Here is a 26,396-nt window from a genome sequence, read left to right on the forward strand (position 1 = left end):
CCCAAGAAACCAGTTGCTGTCGAGTTGAATCTGACTCATAATGACTCCGTGTGTCAGAGTAGAACTGTGCTCCGTAGTTTTCAATGGCTGATTTTTCAGAAGTAGATTGCCAGGCCTTTCTTCCAAGGTGCCTCTGGGTGGACTCAAATCACCAACCTTTTGATTAGTAAATAAGCACTTAACTGTTTGTGCTACCGAGGGACTGCTGGGTTCTACAACATGACCTCCAATGCCACAAGCCTGTGGAAAGGTGCACCCCCCTCCCCATTCATCCTCCCAAAGACAGATACAATGGAGAAGGGCAGAACTGGCCTTGTTCACTGGTACAAAAATCTTTATTAAGTATAAAATATTAAATAATAAAAATATTAATTCATAATAACAATAGCAGTGACAATATGAATAATAACAACAGCTCTCCCGCTGGCCCGCAGCCTTTTTCCAGCTTTCCTCCTCCGGTTCTCACAACAACTTTGTGACGTGGGCGTTTTGACAGCTGGGGAAACTGAGGCTCAGAGAAGACAGCACACTGGCCTGTGGTCACACAGTAAGTCTGCAAGGCTAGGAGCTGAGGAAATGGCAAAGAGGTCCACTGGATCCAGCCAGCGTAGGGGTGCTTCTGGGTTCAGGTAAAGAGGAGAGTGCCTCCCCACAGTCTTGCGGTCATAAGCAGGGTGATGGTGAGGCTGAGGTGGGTGGGGCCAGGCCCAGGGGCGCCCCCCGCGCGGGCCTGGGCATCCCGGGCTGGGTGGTTACAGCCATTTCCAGAACAGCAAGAAACACTGACATTGGTCAGGCTGAAGGTTTCAGCCACGTGGAGGCCTTGGCACCATGAGGGGGTAGCACAGCCTCTCACTGTGTATCTTGGCTTCCCCAGCCCTGAAGAAAGAGAAGACCGTATGAGAGACTCAGCCTTTCCTTGCCCCTCAGGGAGTCTCCTGAATGTCTCAGGGACTCCCAGTTCTTGAGCCTGGGGCCTGGAACTCTCACTGGGTGACATACCACCCTATGGTGGGAGCCTTTTCCACTGCCCCTGGCAAAAGCGGCAGTTCTCAAAGTGTGGTCCATAACAATGCTAAGACTTTATGTGCCTTTTCCACTCTCATTCTCTCACAAGTGGAGTTTCTACAAACTACAGGACATGTTATATTGCAAGAGACTGAATGCAGAAGCAGCTAGGAGGATCCAGCTGTCTTCTATTAAGCCAGACATCAAAGAGACTTGCAAAACAGTAAAACAACGCCATTCTCCTCAATAAATTTTTTAGTTTTACAAAATATAGTTATTAAAATACATGTATATGTTATTTATCCTAACACATAATGGATTTGTTATTGTTATTTTTAAATGAATTAATAAATGAATCGTTTAATATTTTCTCAGCTTTAATTTCTAATATAGTTAGATAAATATAACCCACATAAACAATGGTTTTTAAGAGTGTAAAGGAGTCTTGAGACCAAAAAGCTTAGGAACCACTGGAGTAGGAAGGAAAGCTTTCCCACAACCTCACAGGATGAAAGCCCGTGATGTCCACAGGAAGTCCCACCCACCTACAGGAAATCCTACCCCCAAGAGGTCCACATTTCTATGGCAGAATATCTATTTCCTAATGAACAATCCTTAATTTCTTACAACAATTTCCACCCTCCTGAGCGACGTCCCACCTCTTCCACAGGAAGAGCCACCTCAACTAAGCCCAGCTTAATTGGAAGTCAACCTCTTGCAGAACACCACCTCCCTTCAATTAGGATCCCCTCCCAGCTCCAAATGGCATTACCATTAGAGCCTGTGGCTTCTAGACATTGAGTCATGGGGCCTCGGCAGGAGATGAGGGAAGTCTCTTCTGCAGAACATCTGTCGGTGCTGTTCCCCTCGCAGCTATAACACTGGAAGCCATTCAGTGTCAAGTTTTTAAGCGTCAGGACTTAGGAGAAGGCAAGAGACACAGAGAGGAGGAAATTAGCATGGAGGGCCCCCTCCTTCGTTGCTTCTAGGTAATGCAAGTACTCCCCAGGACTTACAGTTCTGAACCTGAGATGTCATGGAGCCACCTTGTGGTCAGGCATTGGGATGGCAATTTCTTTTGGGGGCGTTCTCTAGGACTTGTGAGAGAAATCCCAACATCTGTCAACTCCCCATTATCCCCGATCTGACCAGGCAAAATGCCAGGCACTGGGTATGCAGCCATATAAGATGAAACAGTCCCTGCCCTCACAGAGCTTAGAGTTTGGAGCTGCATTGTCAGGTATGGTAGCCAGTAGCCACTAAGCCACACGCGATTGTTTAAATGTAAATTTAAACTTGCTGCTGTTGTTAGTTGTCAACGTCGAGTCGGCTATGACTCATGGTGACCCAATGTACAACAGAACAAACCATTGCTCGGTCCTGTGCCATCTTAATGATTGTTGGCATGTTTGAGTCCATTGTTGTGGCCAACCTAGGGGGTTCATCTTCTAGACTTATATAGGACAATGTTCTGTTGTGGTCCATAGAGTTTTCATTGGCTAATTTCTAGAACCAGATAGCCAAGCCTTTCTTCCTAGTCTTAGTCTGTAAGCGCCACTGAAACCTGTCCAGCATGGGTAACCTCGCTGTTATTTGAGATGCCAGTGGCATAGCTTCCAGAATCATAGCAATACACAAGCCACTACAGTATGACAAACAGAGATGGGTGGTAGAAATGTAAACTAATTAACATTAAATTAAATTTAAAATTCAGTTGTTCATATTTCAAGTGCTGAATAGCTACTTGTGACTAGTAGCTACCATACTGGACAGCGTGGATATAGAACATTTGCATCACTGCAGAAAGTTCTGTTGGACAGTGCTAGTTCAGAGAGACAGAATAACATGAGAACTCTAGGTTGTATTGGGCGAGGAAGGACAGGGAAGGTTTCCCTGAGAACGATATGTTAAAGTTGAGACCTAATGGATGAGAAGTAGCCAGCCAGGTGAACTCTTGGGGAAGACGTGTTCCAGGTGGAGGCTACTGCCCATGCAAAGGCCATGAGGTAGGATGGAGTTTGATGGTTGTCAAGACTAAATGAAGATCATGAGGCAGACAGGTGCCATTACATAGTTCATAGGAAGGCTTTTGGATTTTATTCTAAGAGCGAAGGGGAAGTTATTGAAGTGCTTAAGGCAGGCGAGTGACATGATCTGATTGATCTATTTTTTTAAAAATCACTCTTGCTGCTGTGTTGAGCATCAGCTGTAGAATGGCAGGAGTAGAAGCAGAGAAGCCAGTAAGGAGAGTACTGCAACAATATAGGGGAGAGGTGATGGTGGCTTGGACCAGGGTAGTGGCAGTACAGGTAGGGAGCAGGGGAAGGATTCAAGAGAGATATAGCAGGCAGAAAGCACAGGTCTTAGAGAAGGGTTGATAAATCAAAAAAAACAAAACAAAACAAAAAACAACCAGTTGCCATTGAGTCGATTCCTACTCATGGTTACCCCATGTGTGTCAGAGTAGAACTGTGCTCCACAGGGTTTTCAATGGCTGATTTTTTGGAAGTAAATCACCAGGCCTTTCTTCTAGGGTGCCTCTGGGTGGACTTGAACCACCAACCTTTTGGTTAGCAGCTCAGCGCTTAACCATTTGCACCACCCAGGGACTCCAAAGGATTAATAGTCACACTGAATTCCTTAAAAAAAAATCCCTCTTTGAGGAAGGACTCGATATGCTCATTTTTTAGAGGAGAAAACAGAGACCCAGAGAGAAGCGATTTGCCTCAGAGTGATTATGAGGTGGTCTTTCTGAATGCACCTCCCTACTCCCATCCCGGGCCTCACATTGAGTCCCTTGCTCCTTACTTGGGCCCCCATTGCATTCGGTGGTGTTGCAGCACCTCAGGAAGTGGAAGGTGTAGTTGTTGTGGAAGCCAGTTGGGTCTGGGCAGCCAGGGAGGTAGCCACAGCCGCGGGAGTGGCGCTCATCCTTTAGACTTGCTGTAGGGGGCAGAGGAAAGAGGCTAGATTGTTGGTGAGGAACTAAGACTGGATTTGTCTACCCCTGGTAGTCATTCATCTATTCTCTGCTTACCCTTCCACTTGGGGAATCCATACATCCAGCCCAAAGACTACATTTTCCTGCCTCCCTTGCAGCTAGGTAGGTCTTATGACTAAGTTCTGCCCAATGTGATGTAAGTAGAAGTGATTTAAGGGGACCTCTTATTAAAAAGCTGTGCCCTTTTTGCCCCATCTTTTCCCTTTCCTTCTTCCTGGAACTTGGACATAAAGTCTGGAGCTCCAGCAGCCATACTGGACCATAATCTGTTGCTGTCGAGTCAATTCCAATTTACAGCGACCCTATAGGACAGAGTAGAACTGCTTGTCATGATTGAATTGTGTCCCACAAAAATATGTGTCAACTTGGCTAGGCCAAGATTCCCAGTATTGTGTGATTGTCCACTATTTTGTCATCTGATGTGATTTTCCTGTGTACTGTAAATCCTACCTCTATGATGTTAATGAGGCAGGATTAGAGGTAGTTATGTTAATGAGGCCGGACTCAATCTACAGGATTAGGTTGTGTTTTAAGCCAATCTCTTTCGAGATATAAAAGAGAGAGGTGAGCAGAGAGACAGAGGGACCTCATACCAACAAGAAAGAAGCACCGGGACCATACCGTGTCCTTTGTACCCAGGATCCCTGCACTGAGGAGCTCCTTGACCAAGGGAAGATTGATGACAAGGACCTTTCCCCAGAGCCTACAGAGAGAGAAAGCCCTTCCCTGGAGCTGGCATCCTGAATTTGGACTTCTAGCCTCCTAGACTATGAGAGAATAAATTTCTGTTTGTTAAAGCCATCCACCTGTGGTATTTCTGTTATAGCAGCACTAGATGACTAAGACACTGCCCCATAGGGTTTTCAAGGAGCGGCTGGTGGATTTGAACTGCCAACATTTTGGTTGGCCATCAAATGCTTAACCACTATGCCACCAGGGCCTCATATTGACCATAAGGCAATCTTAAGAATGGAAGACATTTGGGTTCCTGGTGACTGGGGAACTATCCTAGCAGTTCTGGACTTCTTACCTCTGGACTTTTTGTGTATGAGAGAACTAAACTTTCTGCCTCATTTAAATCACTTAAACCTTGTTTAAATCACTGTTATCTTCGGGGTTGTTAAGTGCAGCCTCGGGAAGGAGTAATGCAGGGGAAAGGAGTTGCTGGTGGGTTGGGGCTCACATTCCAGGCTCCGGTGGGTCACCACCTCCAGGCACTGTTCTCCAGGGTTGCGGCATTGCAGGCTGTGACCCCGACCCCTCTCACAGCTCATGTCTGATGAGGCACAGGAAGCACATTCGAGATAATGCCTTTGGGGGAAGGTGAAAATCCGCCCTGGTTGGAGAGAAGTAGGAGGGTGAGACTCCATGTGGAGAGTCGTGGAGATCCAGCTCACTCAAGGACTTATCTCAGCGTCAGTTCCTCCTTATCTAATCCTTCAGCAATCTCCAAGCCCTGCCCATTCTACCGCCCAAAGTTTTCTGGAATCCATCCCCTCTTTTCCAGCCCCATGGCCACATCCAGCTCGGACCTCCTCTCCATTTCCAGTGTTGCCCCTGCCCCCCCGTGCATCCCCACAGGGCCCTACAAGGATATTTCTTTTTAATTGTACTTCAGGTGAAAGTTTACAGCTCAAGTTAATCTCTCATTCAAAAGTTTACATACATATTGTCATATGACACTAGTTGCAATCCCTACAATGTGACAGCACACTCCCCCTTTCCACCCTGGGTTTCCCATGTCCATACAACCAGCCCCCGTCCCTTTCTGCCTTCTCATCCTGCCTCCGGATAGGAGCCACCCATTTCGTCTCATGTATCTGCTTGAACTAAGAAGTACACTCTTCATGAGTATTATTTTATGTTTTATAGTCCAGTCTAATCTTTGTCTGAAGAGTGGTTTTCGGGAATGCTTTTAGTTCTGGGTGATCAGAGCATCCGGGGTCCATGGCTTCAGGGGTCCCTCCAGTCTCAGTCAGACCATTAAGTCTGGTCTTTTTGCGTGAATTTGAGTTCTGTTCACTTTTCTCCTACTCCATCAGGGACTCTCTGTTGCATTCCCTGTCAGGGTGGTCATTGGTAGTAGCCCTAGAGGGATATTTCTAACACCCAGATCTGACCCTGTCTTTCCTCTGCTCATGGCTCCCCATTGTCCTCAGAATAAAATCCAAGCTCCTCAGTGTGGCATTCAAGGCTTATCAAAGACTGGCCATCTGTATTCATCTCTCATGACTATCCCTTTAGACTCTTTGTTCCACACTGACTTCCCATCAAAACACCAAACTCATTGCCATTGAGTTGATTCTGACTTATGATGACCCCATATGTTACAGAGTAGAACTTCTCCGTAGGGTTTCCTTGGCTGTAATCTTTATGGAAGCAGATTTCCAGACCTTTCTTTCATGGCACCATTGGGTGGGTTCCAACCACCAGTCTTCAGGTGAGTAGTTGAGCACGAACTTTGCACCACTTAGGGACCCTTGACTTCCCACAGTCCCTGAATATGCATGCTGACTTGTATCCAGACCTTTGCATATGTTGTTGACTTTGCTTAGAACACCTTTCCTTTGCTTTCCCTAATTTCTACTGATTCTTCAGGTGTCAGTTCTGATTTTACCTCCTCCACGAAGCCCTCCCTGACCTCCTGGGCTGCATCAGGTATCTCCTCTGGGCTCTCACAGCTCCTTGGGTTCCTCCATCCCAGCTCTGCCCACTCTGGGTCTTCACTGTCTGGTGACAGACGTCTTCTCTCCCACTGAACTGTGAGGGCAGGACTAGGGCTGTCTCTGTCACCACTGTGTCCCAGCACCACAGAGCACAGTATCAAGGCCAGAGAAGATATTCAATAGATATTTGTCAAAGAATGAATGAATGAATGGACAAATGTTTAAAACACTTCTCTTGCCCCTGTGGTAGCCAGCCTCCAAGATGGCCCCCAATGATCCCTGCCTTCTGGTATCCATCCATTGTGTAGTCCCTTCCCATAAAGAATAGGAGTGACCTGTGTAACCAATAGGATACTGTAGAAATGGCTGTGTGTGACTGCTCTGGCTAGATCATAAAAGACATTGCAACTTCTGCCCAGCTCTCCCGTGGATCACTTACTCTAGGGGAAGCCAGCCGCCATGTTGTAAGGACACGCAAGCAGTCTGATGGCGAGGTCCAGATGGCAAGGAACTGATGCCTCTGCCCAAGCCATGGGAGTGAATCAGCCATGTGAGTGAAGCTACTTTGGGAGCCTTCAGATGAGTGCATGCTTGGCTGACATTTTGACTGCAACCTCACGGAAGATCCTGTGCCAAAACCACCTAGCTAAGCCACTCCTGGATTCTTGACCTTTAGAAACATTGTGAAATAATAAATGTTTATTTTTGTTTTAAGTTTTGGGACAATCTGTAATGTAGCAATAGATAACTAACACACTATTTAATTGTCTCAGGGATCAAAGCCTCACGTTGTTGATCCCTGGTAACTTTGTCTCTCGGTGGATCAGTTACTTCTCCCTGTAAACACTCTTCCTCTGCTCATGCCTTTGCTCACACCATTTTCCATGCCTGGCATGCCCTCCCCTTCCTGACTGCAGATATACAAGTTGAGTTTGAGCCAAGTCTTAGAAAAGTGAAAGGGCTGCCTCAGCCAAGGTTCTCAAATGGCATGCCAGCAGCCATAATTAGGTGAATCATTTCCATCCAAAGTTTAATTCTCCCTTCAAAGAAAACTACAAGGCCAATACCCATGTCTTCTCACGTGAACTTCCTTGAAAATGAAAACATGAATTGCCGACACTGTCAAAAGTAGCAAACTCGCATGACTTATGGGTCTCCTTTGTGAACTCTTCTTATGTTGCGCTTCTAAATGCAACCGATCCTCAGGGTTCTGCCTTAGCCCCTTTTTATTTCTCATGATACATACTCTCTCCTTTGAGGATGTTATCCTTTGACATGGCTTCATTTCCACCAATATGCTGGTCACTCACAAATCTCTCTTCAGTTCAGACTCTTTCTGAGCTTCAGACCTGTATACCCAACTGCCTCCTGGATGCTCCCTGGCTCTCTCTCAAACACCTGAATATCTACATGCCCCAAACTAAAATCTCCATCTTCTCCCCAGACCTGCTCCTTCTCCTGAATCCCAGGTATCTCAGGCGGCCCCATTTAGTCCCCTGGGACAGAAACCTGGCAATGCCCCTTGACCCTCCACATCTATGCATCAATCTGGCTACTTCTACTGACCTGTCTTCTAGTTCTTTAATCCTTTTGTTCTGCTGTTTATAATCTGCTGTTAAGCATGTCTATTGAGTTCTCAATTTCAACCATTGTTTTATATTTTTTGTTTGACTCTTTTAGATTCCAGATCTGTGGTATAATTTATCCTCTCCTCTATATTCTTAAACATATTGATCATAGCCATTTTAAAGTTCCGTTTGATTACTCCAGTATCTGAATCACTACAAGTCTTTCTATTATTGGCTTTTCTCTTGGTTTCCAGTCAATTGGTCCTTTTTATTTTCTTCAGCATACCTTATAAATATTGATTAGATGGCAAACACTATAGATTAAAATTTTCAAAAGGCTCTAAATGATGTTATCTTCTCCAAAGAGGGTTAGGTTTTCTTCTTATCAAGGGTTGGCTATAGGCTTTTTTAAGAAGCCCTGGTGGTGCAACAGTTAAGTACTCAGCCGCTAACTGAAAGGTTGGTGGTTTGAACCCACTCAGTGGCTGTGTGGGAGAAAGACCTCGTAATCCGCTCCTGTAAATATTACAACCTAGAAAACCCTATGGGGCAGCTCTACTCTGTCACATGGGGTCGTCATGAGTTGAAATTGACTCGATGGGACACAACAACATAGGCTTTTAGGATTGATCTATTTCAGTTTTGCCCTTAATCCTAGGGTATGATCTCAGATGAAACCCTGAGGTGGTTACCAGGGCCTCTCCAAGTTGGCAACCTGTCTTCCTAGCATCACATATCTGCTGAAATCCTTGCTCAGCTCTGCAGCTCCCTAGCTACTATTTTCTGCTGAGTTTCTTGGAGTCTCATCCTACACACGTACAACTTGCCAATGACTTGAGGGAAATTTGTATGAAGATTTGGAGGTTTCCTTCTCCGTAGGTCCCATCCATTTTAGGACTTTACCTCTCAATTTCCAGACACTCTGGCAGTCCCAAACTCCAATTTCTGTCTAGTCCAGTGACTGTTTTTCTGTTTGGGCTCTATTTCCCTCCCGCTGCGGTGGACTGGAACATGTACTTGGGGAAAAGCCAGGTTGACTGTGGAATTCAACTTCTGTGCTGCCCTAATTTAAAACCTTGTGGTGCCTCAAGTTACTGCCTGTATCTGCTACTCTCCAATAACTTCAAACAGTTGTTTATAATTTCTACTTTTATAATTATAGTTTTTATAGTTGTCACTGGCAGGAGGGTTGTGTTGTTTTTGTCAGGTGCCGTTGTGTCGGTTCCTACTCATAGCGACCCTCTGTACAACAGAACGAAACACTGCCCGGTCCTGCGCCATGCTCACAATCGTTGTTATGCTTCAGCCCATTGTTGCAGCCACTGTGTCAATCCATCTTGTTGAGGGTCTTCGTCTTTTTCGCTGGCCCTCTACTTTACCAAGCATGATGTCCTTCTCCAGGGACTGATCCCTCCTGATAACATGTCCAAAGTATGTGAGACATAGTCTCGCCATCCTTGCTTCTGAGGAGCATTCTGGTTGTACTTCTTCCAAGACAGATTTCTTCGTTCTTTTGGCAGTCCATGGTGTATTCAATATTCTTCACCAACACCACAACTCAAGGAGTCAATTCTTCTTTGGTTTGCCTTATTTATCGTCCAGCTTTCGCATGCATATGAGACAACTGAAAACATCATGGCTTGCGTCAAGTGCACCTTAGTCTTCAAGGTGACATCTTCCCTTTTCAATACTTTAAAGAGGTATTTTGCAGCAGATTTTCCCAATGCAATGCCTCTTTTGATTTCTTGACTGCTGTTTCCACAGGTGTTGATTGTGGATCCAAGTAAAATGAAATCCTTGATAACTTCAATCTTTTCTCCATTTATCATGATATTGCTTATTGGTCCAGTTGTGAGGATTTTTGTTTTCTTTATGTTGAGGTGTAATCCATACTGAAGGCTGTGGTCTCTGATCTTCATCAGTAAGTGCTTCAAGTCATCTTCACTTTCAGCAAGCAAGGTTGTGTCATCTGCACATCGCAGGTTATTAATGAGTCTTCCTCCAATCCTGATGCCCCATTCTTCTTAGTCTGATAGAAGTGACTCCATCATGACTAGAGCAAGACGTCCACCCCAACATCTAATCCATCACTAAGGCCTGCCCATCTACCTGCTAAATAGCTCTTAAATCTATCCACCTCTTTCCATTTGCATGGCTGACACCCTAGTCCAGCCACGCTCTACTTTATCTGGACAACTGCACCCACTTCCAAGTTGGTCTCCCTTCATCCACCCTTGCTTCCCTCCAATCCGTCTTTTACCCTGAGGTCAGAATATTTTTTAAAAAATATAGATCTGATTGTGATACTCCCCTGCTTAAAACCTTTCCATGACCCCCCTCCCATTATCCCCAAGATGAGGTCTATATTCCTCACCACAGCCTAGAAGGCCCTGTGTGATATGACCCTGCCAATTTCACCAGCATGTCTTTCCCCATTTTTTCCTTCCTCCAGCCATACCACTTTCACTCACCCCTGGGCCTCTGTATCTGTTACTCCTGTCTATAAAACCCCTTTCCATTGTTTTTTCTGACAGTCTGACTCTTACTCATCCCTCAAGATCTGTCATCTCCGGGGTCCCACAGTCCTTACTCTACACCCATACCAGCCCTAACCATTCTGGCCTGTGCTTCCCCATCCTAGCTCTGACCCATCTGGTGTCTGCTTCCCCCATCATGGTGCCAAACACTTTGGGCTATGGTTCCTCCATCTCAGTCCTGACCCCTCTACCGATGCCTCCCCCACCCTCGCCCCGACTCCTCTGCCCATGCCTCACCCATCCCCTTGACCCCTCTGCTTGTGCCCCCCATCTTAACCCCCACCAATCTGGGCAGTCACTATCTGGTGATGGGTCTGTCACCCTTCCTATACACACTGGACTATGAACCCCACGAGGGCAGGATCTGAGGCTATCTTGTTCACTGCTGTGTTCCCCACATCACGTAAGTACAGGGTATGGTTAAATCATCTATTCAGGTAGCCACAATCAGGGTAAGACAGTATTAGAAACAGGACAGTTTACCTTAACTAGAAAAGAATGTCTGCCTTGAGCATTCTGCTCTTTAAGATCTATCTACATGGAATCAAAGTGACAACAGCAACTCGAAAGATTAGATAGGAACCTTAGTGGGCAGTGAGTTTATGTTGATGGGGGAGGAACAACTTGGAAAAGGAGGATGAGAATACTTGCCCAACTCAAAGAGTGTAATCACTGTCACTGAACTGTACATGTAGAAACGGGAATTGGTGTATGTTTTTGCTCTGTATATTCTCAATAACAACAACAAAAAAGAACATGGATTATTTAAATAAATAAATAAGAAAGAGATGGGGCTTTTTAACCAGTTGTTAAATTACTGAATTGAGACCACAACTCCCACGGCCTCCACCAGACTGAGTCCAGCACAACTAGATGGTGCCCGGCTACCACCACCCACTGCTCTGACAGGGACCACAACAGAGGGTCCAGGACAGAGCTGGAGAAAAATGTAGAACAAAATTCTAACTCACAAAAAAAGACCAGACTTATTGGTCTGATAGAGACTAGAGAAACCCTGAGAGTATGGCTCAGACACCCTTTTAACTCAGTACTGAAGTCACTCCTGAGGTTCACCCTTCAGCCAAAGATTAGACAGCCCCATAGAACAAAACAAGACTAAATGGGCACACCAACCCAGGGGCAAGGACTAGAAGGATGGAGGGGACAGGAAAGCTGGTAATGAGGACCCCAAGGTCGAGAAGGGAGGAGAGTTGACATGTCGTGGGGTTGGCAACTGATGTCACAAAAGATGTGTATTAATAGTTTAATGAGAAACTAATTTGCTTTGTAAACTTTCATCTAAAGCACAATAAAAAAATAAACAAATAAAACAAATAAATCACTGAATTGACAGCCGCTGCCCGGAGCTTCCTGGTGGACCCTGACTACTTAAAACTCTCCCCTTAGATCCCTCAAGTCTCCATGTTCTATCAGCTAAAGGGTTAACACCAGGCCCAGCAGGGGGGCCTCCCGGAGTCCTTCCTGATTGGTCAGGAGGCATTGACCTATGTTGTTAAATATTTTGAATATCATCTTTGATTAGAAGAATTACTTAGACGCAAGTATTAGTTCTTTCCTTAAGCACATGTAACCAAGAGAGGAAGCCAGCATCCTCTCTCTTGTCACTTCCTTGAAAATTAACATCTGACCCAGTCTCTCAGCAGATTAAAGTCTGGGGTCAGGATGAATGAAAAGCAAGAAAACACCAGCACAAATGCTGGTGCCCTGGCTCACTGACGTCACTGTGGCCGGACCAGCCTCAACTGATTTTCTTCCTCACCAGAGCTGGAAGGAGAAATCTCTGCTGGGCTGTTCAGCATGGGTCTATTCCTGGCCCACTCTTCCTCTTTGGTGGGAATTTGGGGAATTTGACCCTCTCTAAGTCTTTTTAGAGCCCCTGGGTGGCGCAAATAGTTAAGCACTTGACTACTAGCCAAAAGGTTGGAGGCTGGAACTCACCCAGAGGTGAGACGCTTCCTCTACCTGGAGAGAGGGTGTGTGCATGGGAGTGTCTAATGGCTGCTGTTGCATCTTAAATATGAACCCAAAAACCAAATGCCGTCGAGTTGAATCTGACTTCTAGTGACACTATAGGACAGAGTAGAACTGCCCCACAGGGTTTCCAAGACTGTAAATCTTTACAGAAGCAGACTGCCACATCTTTCACCCACGTAGAGGCTGGTGGGCTGACATTTCGGTTAGCAGTCAAGACTAAACACTGTGCCATCAGTGCTCCTTCATCTTATATATAACAACCAAAAACATAAACATGTGCAGAATGGGGATAGGGTTAGGGATGGGAATGAGGTTGGGGAAGAGTATGTAACTGGGGGTAGGAGCGGGACAGTTTGAGATAAGGATGGGTTGAATTGTGGATGGGGTTAGGGATGTGTTTGGAATAGGATGGGATTGAGTTGGAGACAGTGTTGGGGTAAAATGAAGTTGGGGATGGGACTGGAGATGAGATTGGGTTGAAGTTTGGGATAAGGTTGGGGACAGGGTGGAGAATGAGCTAGAGGTGAGATCGGGTTGGGGTTGAGGATAGGGTCGAGAATGAGTTGGAGGCAAGACTGGGTTGGGGATAGGAATGGGTTGGGGATAGGTTTGAGAATGAGTTGGAGACGAGTTTGAGTTGGGGTTGGGGATAGGGATAGGATCGGGAATGAGTTGGGGATAGGACTGAGCTAGAGATTGGTCTGAGTATGTATCTGAGATAAGAATGGGTTTGAGTTGGGGTTGGTACTGGGGTAAGGCAGGGAGTAGGGTGGAATTGGGATAGGATTGGGGTAACAAAGCAGTTGATCTGGGCTTGGGGATGATTTGGGGTTGGGGATGGCGAGGGTTGCCCTACTCACCAGGCTTAGGCTTGTTGCACAAATCTGATGCACATATGGCCTCTGTAAGGGTGATGATCTGTGAACCTGTTCGGTAGCTCATGGTTCTGTTGGTCTTCTCTGGGTGGGCGCATCCCCTCTCCACCTTCTCCAGCTCTTCTTCACCCACTGTGAGGAATATGTCTTTGTCACCTCGAAGCCTCCCCTGGGCCCAGGCAGCTTCTGACACTTTCAGGGCTAATCCCTGTCAGGCCTCTCTTCTTGTTTGGGTACAACTCTGTCTTTCCAGAGTTATCTACCAACCCAACCCCAACACACTGGAAATCTATACCTTCTCAGTGACAACAGTGTCACTGGGAGATTCTGGATCCATCTACACCCCTAGCTTAGTGATCTCAGCAGGGAGATGCCTCTAGTAGGAATTTTTAAAGTGAAATACTTCAAACTTACCAAAAAGTATAAGAGAATGATATAATAAATATTTATGTATTCATCACCTAACTTTGTAATGTATTAGCATTTTGCTATGTTTGTTTCAGATAATTTTTTAGAAGAAAGAAAATATTACAGATACAGCTAAAGCCCCCTGTGTGTCCCTCCTTTCATGCCCTGTTCAGAGGCAACCACTGGTGTAAATCTTATTCTGTGTATGGATAACAATGTATGCTATGGTTTTACATGTTTTCAACTTTATGTAAAAAAGCATCATATTCTGCAACATATTTTTCTTTATCTCAACCCTATTCTTGAAATATATTCATGCTGATACATGCAGAATTCTCCCTCCTTCACTTAAATTACTGCATAAACCAAAAAACCAAACCCATTGCTGTTGAGTCAATTTCAACTCATGGCAACCCCATGTTTTTCAGAGTAGAACTGCTCCAAAGGGTTTTCTTGGCTGTAATCTTACGGAAGCAGATTGCCAAGCTTTTCTTCCACTGTGCCGTTGGGTGGGTTTGAACCACTAACCTTTTGGTTAGCAGTCGAGCACAGTTTGTGCCACCCAGGGACCTTCAACTACTGCATAGCATTCTGTTATGTGACTATGCCATAATATTTGTCTTTTGTTGCTGACAGACTTTTGGTTGTTTTCAAGTTTCCCAACATTCCCAAGCATCTTGCTAAGAACATTCCTATACATGTGTCCCTGGGCACATGTGGCCAAGGTTCTTGGGAGTTTCTATATTCCTAGGTGTTGAACTGCTGGCTGTAGGGTAAGCTAATCTTGATCTGTAGTGGATATTGTCAAATTGCTTTGTGCGCTGGATGCACCAATTTACTCCCCTACCAGTGGGGTCTGTGCTCGGCATTCTCACCAGCCCGGGTATTGCCAGATGGTTAAATGCTTGCCAATCTGGTGGGTGTGAAATGGGGTGTCTTTGTGAGCTTTCTTTGCATTTCCCTGATTAGTGGTGAATGAGGTGCCTTGGTCACTCGCGTCCCCGCTCGCGCTGGAGTAGGGGAGCTCACCTTCCCATATGCGCAGAACCGTGGTCCTGCAGAGGTTCTCGCCGAGGGGGCACTCGCCCACTCGGCAATGCCCATTCGTCTCACACAGCATGCACCGCAGGCCCCAGGAGACTGCAAGTGGGGGGAGAGAGGAAGAAGGAGGCGAGGCTGTTACATGCTCGGCGCCAGGATTCCCTTCTCGTCCCGCATTCCCCAATACCAGGACCCAGTCTCCTGGCCTAGTCCACTCAGTTTGGTTCGCGCTTCGTGCTTCGGGTTCTGCCCTCCCCTCGGTTTCAACGCTGCCTTCCAGCCGCGCTTCTGTCTAGCCCAACCTTCTATCTCTGCCCACAAGCCTTCCCCTGAAGTCCTGCTCTCTGCAGTTTCCCCTTTAATTTTGTCCTCCCTCAGTCTTGCTGAATCCTATCCCTGCCCTCTCTGTCGGTCTGGACGTTATAGTTCTGCTCCCATGTAGGTCCTTTCCCACACCCAGCCAGCTTTCCCTAGGGGATTTTATGCTCACCCCACCCCATCTTTCTGTTCTACTCCGGGCTACTCCTGCCCTAATGTAACTATCCCTACCCAGTAGAGCCCCAGGTTCTGTTGTTGGGTGCCCTCTGGTCGATTTGGACCCCTAGCTCCCCCATGTGACAGAGTAGAACTACCTCACAGGGTTTCCTAGGCTGTAATTTCTACCGAGCAAATCGCCAGGTCTCTCTCCCATGGAGCCGCTGGGTGGGTTAGCAGACAATCGCTTAAACCCCCATGTTCTAGGCCCACTCAGTAGCCCCTCCTCAAGGTTCTCTCCCCACCCACCAGTCCTTCCCGAAATTCTAGCTCCGCCCTCCAGCTCCTTCCCGAGATTCTAACCCCACCCTCTGTCCGGCCCCAACTTTCTCTCCCGGCCCACCAAATCCATAGCCACGCAAGCGATTCCGACTCAGTGACCCTATAGGACTAAGTAGAACGGCCCTATATGGTTTCCAAAGAGAGACTGGTGGACTTGCACTGCCGATCTTTTGGTTAGCAGCTGAGCTCTTAACCACTGCACCAATAAGGCTCCCGCCCGCTTACAGTCCATCCCAAAGTTTTAGCCCCCCCTCCCCCCAGCTCCTCCTGGAGGTTCTAACCCCACCCACCACCTTTCCCTATCTTCTAGCCCCGCCCCTAGCCCTGTGCCAACTCTAGCCCAGCCCACCAGGCCTCCGCAGACCTCTTTTCGCAGCGGACACTGGAGTTGTCCCGGGTGACTCATTCTCGGCCCCCCGCGGTGCTGAGAGCTTCTCGGGTTATTCATCTACATCCCAGGCCCCACCTCGCGCCCGCCCGCTCCACGCTGGCTCAGTTCCTTCTCAATTTCCTTTAGTTTCTCAACCCATTTCCCCACTTTTTCCGGGGGAAGCAGGTGAGAGGGTTCCGTTGGCGAGCGGGTAGTGAAAGGGAAAGATTCTCGAGGGACAAGCCCTGGGTCCCCATTCCCTAGCTCTGCTACGATCTGCCTGCCTCTCTCTGCACTGTCTGTAAAATGAGGTGCGGCCCTCTGTCTCTCCGAGAGGAGATCCGACAGAGTGGAGAGCGCTCTGGGCTCCACTGAGGGGTCAGAATCCCACTTATTCAAGGACTGGCTGTGTGACCTGGGGCCAGTTAAGTAGCCTCTCCGTGCCTCAGTTTCCTCCTCTGTGAAACGGAGTCCCTCCTGCCCAGTTTGAAACTGTAAGGAGCCTGGCATAAAGAGAGCGCGCGCTAAACGGTGGCTGTGGGTAAACGCCTTTGCTCAGCGAATTCTTTCCTGAGCACCTACAGTATGCCTGGCACTGAGCCTTGTGAGGCTGTGCGAGAATGATTATCATCTGGGTGGGGAGCTGCGGACTGAGTCCCCCGCCCCAGTCCTTCAGACCCGGATTCCCAACCCACCCCCATCAGACCCCAGAGCAGGAGTCTGGGCGCCCAGCCCTACCTGGGAGGCAGGTGTGAGCGAGCAGCAGCAGCAGCAGCAGCGGACGAGCCATGACTGGCAGGCGGCTCCTACAGGCCGCCGCCCTGCCCCGCTCCTCTCAGTCTGGCCCTGAGGAAGGCGACAGTTTTGTAGCCACGAGGGCTCCTCCCAAACGTTTTGCGAAAGAGCGAGTCAGCTCCACATGCGTGGGCGTTTCCCCCTCCACCTTCACAGCCCCCCTCCCCCAAAACTTCCCTTCCTGGGGCGTGGCCAGCCCTGGGCGGAGAGGAGGGAGTAGGGGGCTGAGTCATGTGGCGGTGGTCACAGTCTGTCCCCAGACTGCCTGTACACAAATCCCAGTTCTTTCTCTTCCTGCAGTTGTACCTTGGACAAGAGACTTCGTCCCTCAGTTTCCTCATCTGTAAAACGTAGACAGAATCTTCTTCCAGCGGGAAATTTCAATGCAGAGTGATTGTTAGATAATACTAGGATTTTTGTTAGTTTTGTTAGGAAGGATAATGGTATTGTGGGAAAGTGTTCTTATCATTTAGAGAAGCACGCTGAAATATTGGGAAATGAAATAACGTAATGTCTATAATTTACCTTCAAATATTAAAGTCAAAAGAAGAAAAGTTGATATTGCTGTTGGGAAAACGGTTTTGTGGCTATGTGGGAAAATGTTCTCATTTTCTATAGATGCCCACTGAAGTGTTTAGGGGCGAATGCCATTGATGCCTATAATTACTTTAAAATACTGGAGGGGGAGGAATAAGGGCAAATGATAAAATATTAACATCAATTATATCAAGGTAGCAGGCATACGGAGGCTCATTATACGATTCTGTCCCCTCTCTGTGTTTTTGACAATGTTCATAACAAGTGAGAAAAAAGAAAGCAAAACAAAAATGTAGTCTCCGTGTCTTAAGACACATCTGACCAATTAGATCAATTTAACACTGGTGAAATGCTGGAATAGTTACTAGCCCACACAGAGGGCTCAATAGATTCCTTCAACAATTAATTATTTACTGAACACCTACTATGTGCCAGGAGCCCTGGTGGCACAGTGGTTAAGAGCTCAGCTGCTTACCAGCTGCTCCTTGGAATCCCTATGGGGCAGTTCTGCTCTGTTCTATAGAGTCACTATGAGTCAGAATTGACTCAAAGGTGACAGGTTTACTCTGCGCCTGGCACTGGTCCAGGAGCTAGGGACATAGCAGGAAACAAAGCAAAGTCCCTGCCTTTGTGGCACTGACAGTGGGTTGGGGAGCAGATATACGTCACCTAATTTATCAATACCAGGCAGCGTTAAGCAAAATGGAGAAAAACCAAGTGTGTTGAGGGAAGTACGAAGGGTACGAGCGAGGCATGTGCCGTTTTGGGTTGGGTGATGGGGTGGGCTTTTCCAAGTAGGTGGCATTTGAGCAGAGACTGAATGCAGCCATGAAGAAGGAAGAAGTTGGGCAAATTTGTACAGGAAGAGGTCCCAGGGGGAGAGAACAGCCAGTGCAAAGGCCCTGAGGTGAAAGCATACCCGATGATATCTAGGAACAGCAGAGAGGCCGGTGTGGCTAGAACAGAGTAGGGGAGGGAAAGAGTAGTAGGCCATGAATAAGTGCTAACTACCACTCCCAATAAGGAGCCCTGGTGGCACAGTGGTTAAGCGCCCAGCTGCTAACTGTAAGGTCAGTGGTTTGTGAACTCACCAGCAACTCCTCAGGAGAAAGACCTGGCAGTCTGCTTCTGTAACGATTACCCTTGGAAACCCTATGGGGCAGCTCTACTCTGTCCTATAGGGTCACTGTGAGTCAGAATCAACTTGATGGCAAGGGGTTTGGTTTGGTTTTTTGGACCATTCCCAATACTACTATAAAAGGATTATACTATTGTTATTAAATCATTGGAGCCTTAAGCTAGTAATTCTAAGATAAGATAAATCCCAAAGAAATCCTCTCTCCTAAGAGACGGTATAGCCTAGGGGTTAAGAGCGTGGGAGCTGGCACCAGGCTCTGTGGATTCAAATGAGAGCCATTTACTACCCACGGGGACACAGGCAGATGACTTAACCAGCCTGGGCCTCAAGTTCCTTATCTGGAAAATAGAGATAGCAAGTCAGTGGAGGTGAAAAGAAGGTACAGAGGCTCTTGCCACAGTGCCTGGAACCGCATACGTGCGCAATAAAAGTGGTTAGTAAGGTTCCTTTAGTCTCTGGTTCTCTGTTTCCTTGCAATGGGAAGGAACTGGAAATGCGTCATTGAGTCTGAGGTCAGCAGCTGTCATGCTCACGATGCAAAAGTGGATTGCTTTATGGCTGGGTCACTCTGGACCAATAAATGTCCTCTTTTCTGAGCTTCAGTTCCTCATCTGGACAATGGAGCCCCTCTCTGGGCTGGCTTGAAGTCCGAATGAGGTATTAATGTATATGAAGTGGGGAAATAGAAAGTTGGGGAGTTGATTCAAGAGAGCTTGAGACCCAGCTCAGCCACTTGCTCCTCTGTGACCCTGAGCAGGCGGCTTCACTCCACGGATCCTTGGTTTTCTCACCTGTAAAGTGGGTCTGGGGTGGATGGGAGGCATCTCTCAGTGAAAGGAAACCTCAGGTTTGGGGTTCACACAGAGCTGTGTGGTCTGGCGCTACCACTTCCTGGCGGGGTGACCTCACTGTTCTGGGCCATAATTTCCTCTTTTATTTAAAGAATAAGGGAGAATAATATCTTGAAGCCCACTCACCCCCACCCCAGACTGCTCTGGTCTCCCAGACTTTCTGTCTATCTCTAGCTGCGTCTCTCCCTTTCTGTGTCTCTCTGTCTCTGTCTTTTTCTGTTTCTCTATTTCTTTTTTTTCCCTTCGTCTCTGTCTCTTTAGCTCTCTATCTTCCTCTCTCTGTGTCTTTGTATCTGTTTTTCTGTCTCTTTGTCTCTTTCTAACTCACTGTCTCTGCTTCTCTCTGTTCTCTGTCTCGGTTTTTTTTTTTTCTGTCTGTGTCCATGCCCACCCATCTCTTTCTGTCTTTGCCTGTCTCTTTCTCTTTTTGTTCTTTCCTCATGTGACACATGCCAGTGAGGTCCTGTGATGTGACGTGTTAAGGGAGCGGGCAGGCAGGAGTCAGGGCTGTATGCAATTCCAAGAAGAGCTGCAGGAACGGCTGCTTCTTCCTCCCTGTGATTCACCTGGGCCTCACCCAGCTCCTGCCTGCTTGCTGGGCCTTGGGTGGGGCCCACACGTTTCAGGGACTTCCTCGCTGTGAAGGAGAGAAGAATTCCATGTCAGGACAGAGAGACTGAGAGCGACAGACGCAAAGCAGGGGAGAGACAGCAAGAAAGACAGAGAAACCGACAGAAAGACGAGCCAAAGGCACAGAGTTGTGGTGGGGACAGAGAGAAAAAGAGAGACAGAGAGAGAGTGAGACCAACAGACAGACTGATTCAGGGTAATCAGAGAAGGAGAGGCAAAGAGAGTAGAAAGTGAGAGACAAGAACAGAGATAGTGGGGGAAAAAAAGAACAGACAGTGAGAAATAACAAAACAAAACAAAAATCCCAAACCCGTTGCTGTTGAGTTGATCCTGACTCATGGCAACCCCGTGTGTTACAGGGTAGAACTGAACTTCATAGGGTTTTCTTGGCTGTAATCTTTACAGAGGCAGGTGACGAGGCCTTTCTTCCGCAGTGCCGCAAAAGTCGGAATCGACTCGGTGGCAACTGGTGGTTATTAATCCCTGGAACTTATGCATGTTACTTTATATGGAAAAAAGAGATTGTTACAGATATGATGAAGTGAAGGATCTTGAGATGGGTTCAAACTGCCAACCTTTAGGTTAGCAGTTGAGTGCAAACTGTGAACTACCCAGTGAGAAATAAACCAAAAAAACAAAAAACCCATCGCCGTTGAGTTGATTCTGACTCCTAGCAACACTATAAGAAAAAGTAGAACTGCCCCACAGGGTTTCGAAGGCTGCAATCTTTACAGAATCAGACTGTCACACGTCTCTTCTATGGAGCAGCTGGTGGATTCAAACCGATGACCTTTCAGTTAGCAGCCGAATGCTTTAACCACTGTGCCACGTGGTTCCCCATCAATGAGAAATAAGGGAACAGAAAGGGAGAGAGAGACTGAGATCAATGAGGGAGCTAGAGAGAACGACACCCAGTTTGCCTTCAGAGAGAGACACAGAGACATGGTGTCGTGGATTGAATTGTGTCCCCCCAAAAGATGTATCAGCTTGGCTAGGATCCTCCATTCTGTGATCCGATGTAATTATCCTATTATCCTCCATTTTGTGTGTCGTAAATCCTGACCTCTATGAGTTAATGAGGCAGGATTAGGGTGGGATGTATCTTGAGTCACCATCCTTCACTGCCCTTACTCAAGCCAGACCCTTACAAGAGATAAAAGAGAGAAGCAAGCAGAGAGAGGGACCTCAATACCACCAGGAAGAAGAGACAGGAACAGAGTGCGTCCTTTGGACCTGGGGTCCCTACACTGAGAACCTCCTAGAACCAGGAGACACACAGAGAGAGCTGTAACAGCGGAGATGGCACAAGGTGGGGGAAAAGTGACAGCAGAGAAACAGCCGCAGCAGAACCAGAAGACCCTCACAAGACAGCCCAGTGGGCTTCCTGGCCCATGGAGCAAGGCGGCTACAGTGGGTATACTGACCCCCGGAGCAGTGAGAGAGTTGAGTGCCTTAGGGCAGGAGGCTTACTGGTGGAATGGGGTGCCTCTGGGCACTTGGTGGAGCTGAAGAGCTTTGTGACACTTGCCGGAACAGGGGCCAAAGGCTAGAGAGAGACCTGCCAGCAGGCAAGGCTGAGACGGGGCTGTCCTGATGGACTCAGACCTCCCTCTGAAGCCAACAGAGAAAGCTTTCCCCACCAGCCGACGCTCTGAATTCGGACTTCTAGCCTCCTAAACTGTGAGAAAGTAAATTTCTGTTTGTTAAAGTCATCCACTTGTGGTATTTCTGTCATGGCAGCACTAAATGACTAAGACACAACTGTGTGTGTGCATTTGTGAGTGTGCACGAGCAAGTGTGTCTTTCCGGGACCCTCTCAGCCTCTTGCCACCTGACTTCTCTCTGGCCACTGGGAGGCTCTTCGCTGCAAGCCCATTTCCTCCTCTTCTCCAGAAAGCTTAACACAAACTACTGACATAGCTTTTCAGTCCTGGCCTGGCTGGCTTCCTGGATGTGGTGACGTCTCCTCTTGGCCTCAGCTTTCCCTCTGAGAACATGGAGACAGAAGGGGAACCAACCTAGCAGTGGAAGAGCTGGGAAACCCCTGAAATCCAGCACCCCTCTGCCCTCATTTTACAGGCAGAGAAACAGGTCCAAAGGAGAGAGGTTAAATGAGGGCTTGCCCCGTCAGTCTTACTGAGTGCTTGTGTTGTTCCAAGCACTGTGCTGAGTGCTTTTCCTATGTTAATTGTTTAATCCACACAGCATCCTATTTTATAGATGAGGAAACTGAGCCTTAGAGAGGTGTGGTAGGTTGAGTAATGGCCCTCTCCAAAGATATCCAGGTGCTAAGTCTGGTGATCTATTCTGAAAAGCCAGCCACTAAAAACCCTATGGAGCACAGCTCTACTCTGACACACATGGGGTCGCCGTGAGTTGGAATCAACTCAGTGGCAACTGGTGGTTTTTAATCCCTGGAATTTGTGAATGTTACTTTATAAGGAAAAAAAAAAAAAAGATTCTTACAGATATGATTAAGTTGAAGGATCTTGAGATGGTGTGTTTCTCCTGGATTATCCAGGTGGGCCCTAAATGGAAATCACAAGTGTCCCTATAAGAAGGAGGCAGAAGGAGATTTGATGACAGACAGAAGAGAAGAAGGCCATGTGACAAAAGCAGAGGAAAGCAGAGTCAGAGAGAGAAGATGCTACCAGGCTGGTTTTGAAGACAGAGGAAGGGGGCCAGGAACCAAGGAATGCAGCTGTAAACCAAAAAACCCAAACCTATTGCCATTGAGTCGATTCTGTCTCAAACTGCCGACATTTTGCTTAGCAGCCGAGGTGCTTAACCACTGTGCCACTAGGGCTTCCTAAGCAGCTCTCCAAGTCGGTCAAGTTCGATGCCTTCGAGTCGATTCCGACTCATAGCCACCGTATAGGACAGAGTAGAACTGCCCCACAGGGTTTCCAAGGAGCAGCTGGTGGATGCGAATAGCCGACCTTTTAGTTAGCAGCTGAGCTCTTAACCACTGTGCCACCTAAGACAGCTCTGGATGCCAGAAATGACAAGGAAATCAGATTCTTCCTTGGAGCCTCCAGAAGGAACCAGACCTTTCGGATACCTTGATTTTAGCCCAGCCCTGGCTTCCAGAACTGTAAGAGAACAAATCTGTGTTGTTTTTTAAGCCACTAAATTTGTGGTAATTTGTTACAAAAGCCACAGGAATCTAATATAAGAGGTTAAGACATTTGCCTAACTTGACTTGTAAGTGTGGAGTCAGGATTCGAACCCAGGCAGTCTGGCTCTACTGCCTACACTTGTAACCACTATGTTGAGGGTTGTTGCCCTGGGGAACCTGGGTAGGGAGGGGCACAAGGATCTGGAAGTGTCTTAGTTATCTTGTGCTGCTATAACAGAAATACCACGAGTGGATGGTTTTAACAAAGAGAAATTTATTCTCTCAGTCTAGAAGGATAGAAGTCCAAATTCAGGGTGCCAGCTCAGGGGAAGACTTTCTTGCTCTGTTGGCTCTGGGGGAAGGTCCTTGTTATCAACCTTCCCTTGGTCTAGAAGCTTCTCAGTGCAGGGACCCCCAGTCCAAAAAACACGCTCCCCTCCTGGTTCTTCATTCTTGTGGTATGAGGTCCTTTCCTCTCCCCCCCGATTCTTTCTTTTATATTTCAAAAGAGATTGACTCCACATACAACCTAATCCTGTAGACTGAGTCCTGCTTCATTAACATAACTGCCTCTAATCCTGCCTCATTAACATCATAGAGGCAGGGTTTACAACAGATAAGAAAGTGGCATCAGATGACAAAATGGTGGACAATCACAATACTGGGAATCATGGCCTAGCGAAGCTGACACACATTTTGGGGGGACACAATTCAGTCCATAACAGGGAGGTAATAGTTTCTTCCTGACCTTTCTCAATCCCAACCTTGTTCCATCTCTTCCAGCCTCTACCATGCCTCTCTCTGGCTACATGAGATTGGAAGTGATCTGGGGAGAAGAGGGGACCCAGAGAAAAGAAAAATTTGCTGAGTTTGCACAAAGAGGAAAGCTTTCCTTGCCTCTAGCACTTTGCAGCTCCTTAGTTCTACCACCTAGTTGCAATAGCAGACTAATCACTGAAATTCAAGGGATAATGTGCCTCATATATAAAGAGCTCCTATCAACTACTGACTGGACCCAGAGGTGCCTCAGAAGAAGGCCTGGCAATTTACTTCTGAAAGATCACAGCCATTGAAAACTCTATGGAGTATAGTTCTACTCTGAGACACATGGAGTTGCCATGAGTCGGAACTGACTGAACAGCAGCTGGTTTTGGTTGGTATGAATCAATACCACCACCCATCTGTCAGTTTCTGGTACCGTGGTGGCTTGCTTGTTGCTCTGATGCTGGAAACTATGCCACTGGTATTTCAAATACCAGCAGGGTTGCCCATGATGGACAAGTTTCAGTTAATCTCCCAGACTAAGATGGAGTAGGATGAAAGGCCTGGTGATCTAGTTCTGAAAATTAGTCAGTGAAAACCCTATGAATCAGAACAAAATATTGTCCAAGTGGACTGAAATGTGCCAACAATCGTGAAGATGGCTCAGGACTGGGCAATGTTTTGTTCTGTTGTATACGGGATCATCAGGAGTCGGAGCCAACTTGGTGGCAGCTAACAACAGCAATGAATCAATGGAAAAATCAGCAATGGGCAGAAAAGGAAGCTCAAATGGCTTTTAAAAGATGCTCAACCTCATTTATACAAACAGCACTAAAATACTGTCTGTCTCAGTTAGTTTTTGCTGTGCAAGACCACCCCAAAGAAAGCTTAAAACAACAAACATTTATTATGTCTCATGATTCTGAGGTTGGTTGGGCCCTTCTTGTGGGCTAGGCTGGCTTGGCCGGGTGTGGGTGATCTAGCGTGGCCTCACTATATGCCTGGAGCCTCAGCTGGGATGGTTTCCCATCCCGCAGTGGGCTAACCTGGGCTTATTCACACTGTGGCAATAAGGTTGTTAGGAGTAAGAAAGCAAGAGCAGAAGCTGCAAGTTCGCTTGTGGTCTAAGTTCAGAACTCGCAAGATATGACTTCTGCCACATTCTGTTGGTCAAAGCTAGTTACAAGATCAGTTCAGATTCGAGGCGAGGGGAAATAGACTCCATTCGTCTCCCTTTTTTTTTCAGTTTTTTAAATTGTTATAAAAATATGTATAAGAAAACATTTGCTAATTCACCATTTTTCAGGTGTATAATTTAGTGATATCAATTCCATTAATCGTGTTGTACTACCTTCACCCTAGACTCCATCTCTTGACAGAAGGAGCTACATCACATTTGTGGCCTTTGCATTCTACATCTTTTTTTTTTTACCTAACACCTGTTAAAAAAAAAAAACAAAAAACGTTGCTGTCAAGGCGATTCCAACTCATAGGGACCCTATAGGACAGAGTAGAACTGCCCCATAGGGGTTCCAAGGGGCAGCTGGTGGATTCGAACTGCCGACCTTTTGGTTAGCAGCCAAACGCCTAACCGCACGGCATAAATAAAGTTTGATAGTACACTGAGTTGGTTTTATGCGTCAACTTGGCTAGGGTATGTTGTGGTTAGTTGCCATCCAGTCAATTCTGTCTCATGGTGACCCCGCGTGTACGGAGTAGAACTGCTCCATAGGGTTTTCAAGGCTGCAACCTTTGGAAAGCAGATTGCCAGGTCTGTCTTCCGAGGCACTTCTGGGTGGGTCTGAACTGCCAGCCTTTTGGCTAGTAGTCGAGAGCTTAACCATTTGCGCCACCCAGGGATTCCAGCGCACTGAGTCGGTGAGGCTGTGGGGAAACAAACACTTTCTTACATTGCTCTTGTGAGTATGTGTTCCCCCGTGGACGGTCATTTTGCAATTGCTGTCAAAATTACACATGTACATAATTCTGACTCACAAAAACAGGACCAGATTTACTGGCCTAAAGGGGACTGGAGAAACCCATAGAGTATGGCCCCCAGACACCCTTTTAGCTCAGTGGTGAAGTTATCTCCGAGGTTCACCATTCAGCCTGGGAGTGGACAGCCCCGTAAAACCAAATGGGACTAATGAGGTACAGGAGTCCAGTGACAAGGGCCAGAAGGCAGAAGGGGACAAGGAAGCTGGTGACAGGGAACGCAAGGTTGAGTAAGGTTATTGTTGATGTGTTGTGAGATTGTTAACCATTGTCATAGGGCAACAT

The 26,396-nt window shown here is 47.1% G+C and overlaps 1 protein-coding gene across 2 annotated transcripts; it reads right to left on the reverse strand.

The window, feature by feature from the left end:
* Positions 1 to 315: 315 nt before the first annotated feature.
* Positions 316 to 17,143, reverse strand: PLAUR (plasminogen activator, urokinase receptor). 2 transcript variants are annotated; one of them, XM_004388775.2, is made up of 7 exons: positions 17,024 to 17,143; positions 15,088 to 15,198; positions 13,636 to 13,782; positions 5,193 to 5,345; positions 3,817 to 3,951; positions 1,781 to 1,927; positions 316 to 879 (listed from the first exon to the last, which is right to left on the reverse strand). In XM_004388775.2, exons 1-7 carry the CDS (start codon positions 17,073 to 17,075, stop codon positions 626 to 628), a joined length of 999 nt encoding a protein of 332 aa, XP_004388832.1. In that variant the 5' UTR covers positions 17,076 to 17,143; the 3' UTR covers positions 316 to 625. The 2 variants fall into 2 exon arrangements, with proteins under 2 accessions (XP_004388832.1, XP_023598477.1); XM_023742709.1 differs by lacking the exon at positions 3,817 to 3,951.
* Between the last annotated feature and the right edge of the window lie 9,253 nt (positions 17,144 to 26,396).

Source organism: Trichechus manatus, unplaced genomic scaffold (assembly GCF_000243295.1).
Source record: "Trichechus manatus latirostris isolate Lorelei unplaced genomic scaffold, TriManLat1.0 scaffold00216, whole genome shotgun sequence".
In the NCBI taxonomy this organism is placed as follows: Eukaryota; Metazoa; Chordata; class Mammalia; order Sirenia; family Trichechidae; genus Trichechus; species Trichechus manatus.

Bases quoted from the DNA above. Each gene is read 5' to 3' on its own strand.
- PLAUR (XM_004388775.2), bottom strand. From the start codon at position 17,075: ATGGCTCGTCCGCTGCTGCTGCTGCTGCTGCTCGCTCACACCTGCCTC. The intron at 1,928-3,816 runs GTAAGGAGCAAG...CCTTCTCCTAAG, and splicing joins CGAATGCAATGGGGGCCCAA to TCCTGACGCTTAAAAACTTG. The intron at 880-1,780 runs GTAATGCCATTT...CTCTTTCTTCAG, and splicing joins AGAAGCCACAGGCTCTAATG to GGCTGGGGAAGCCAAGATAC.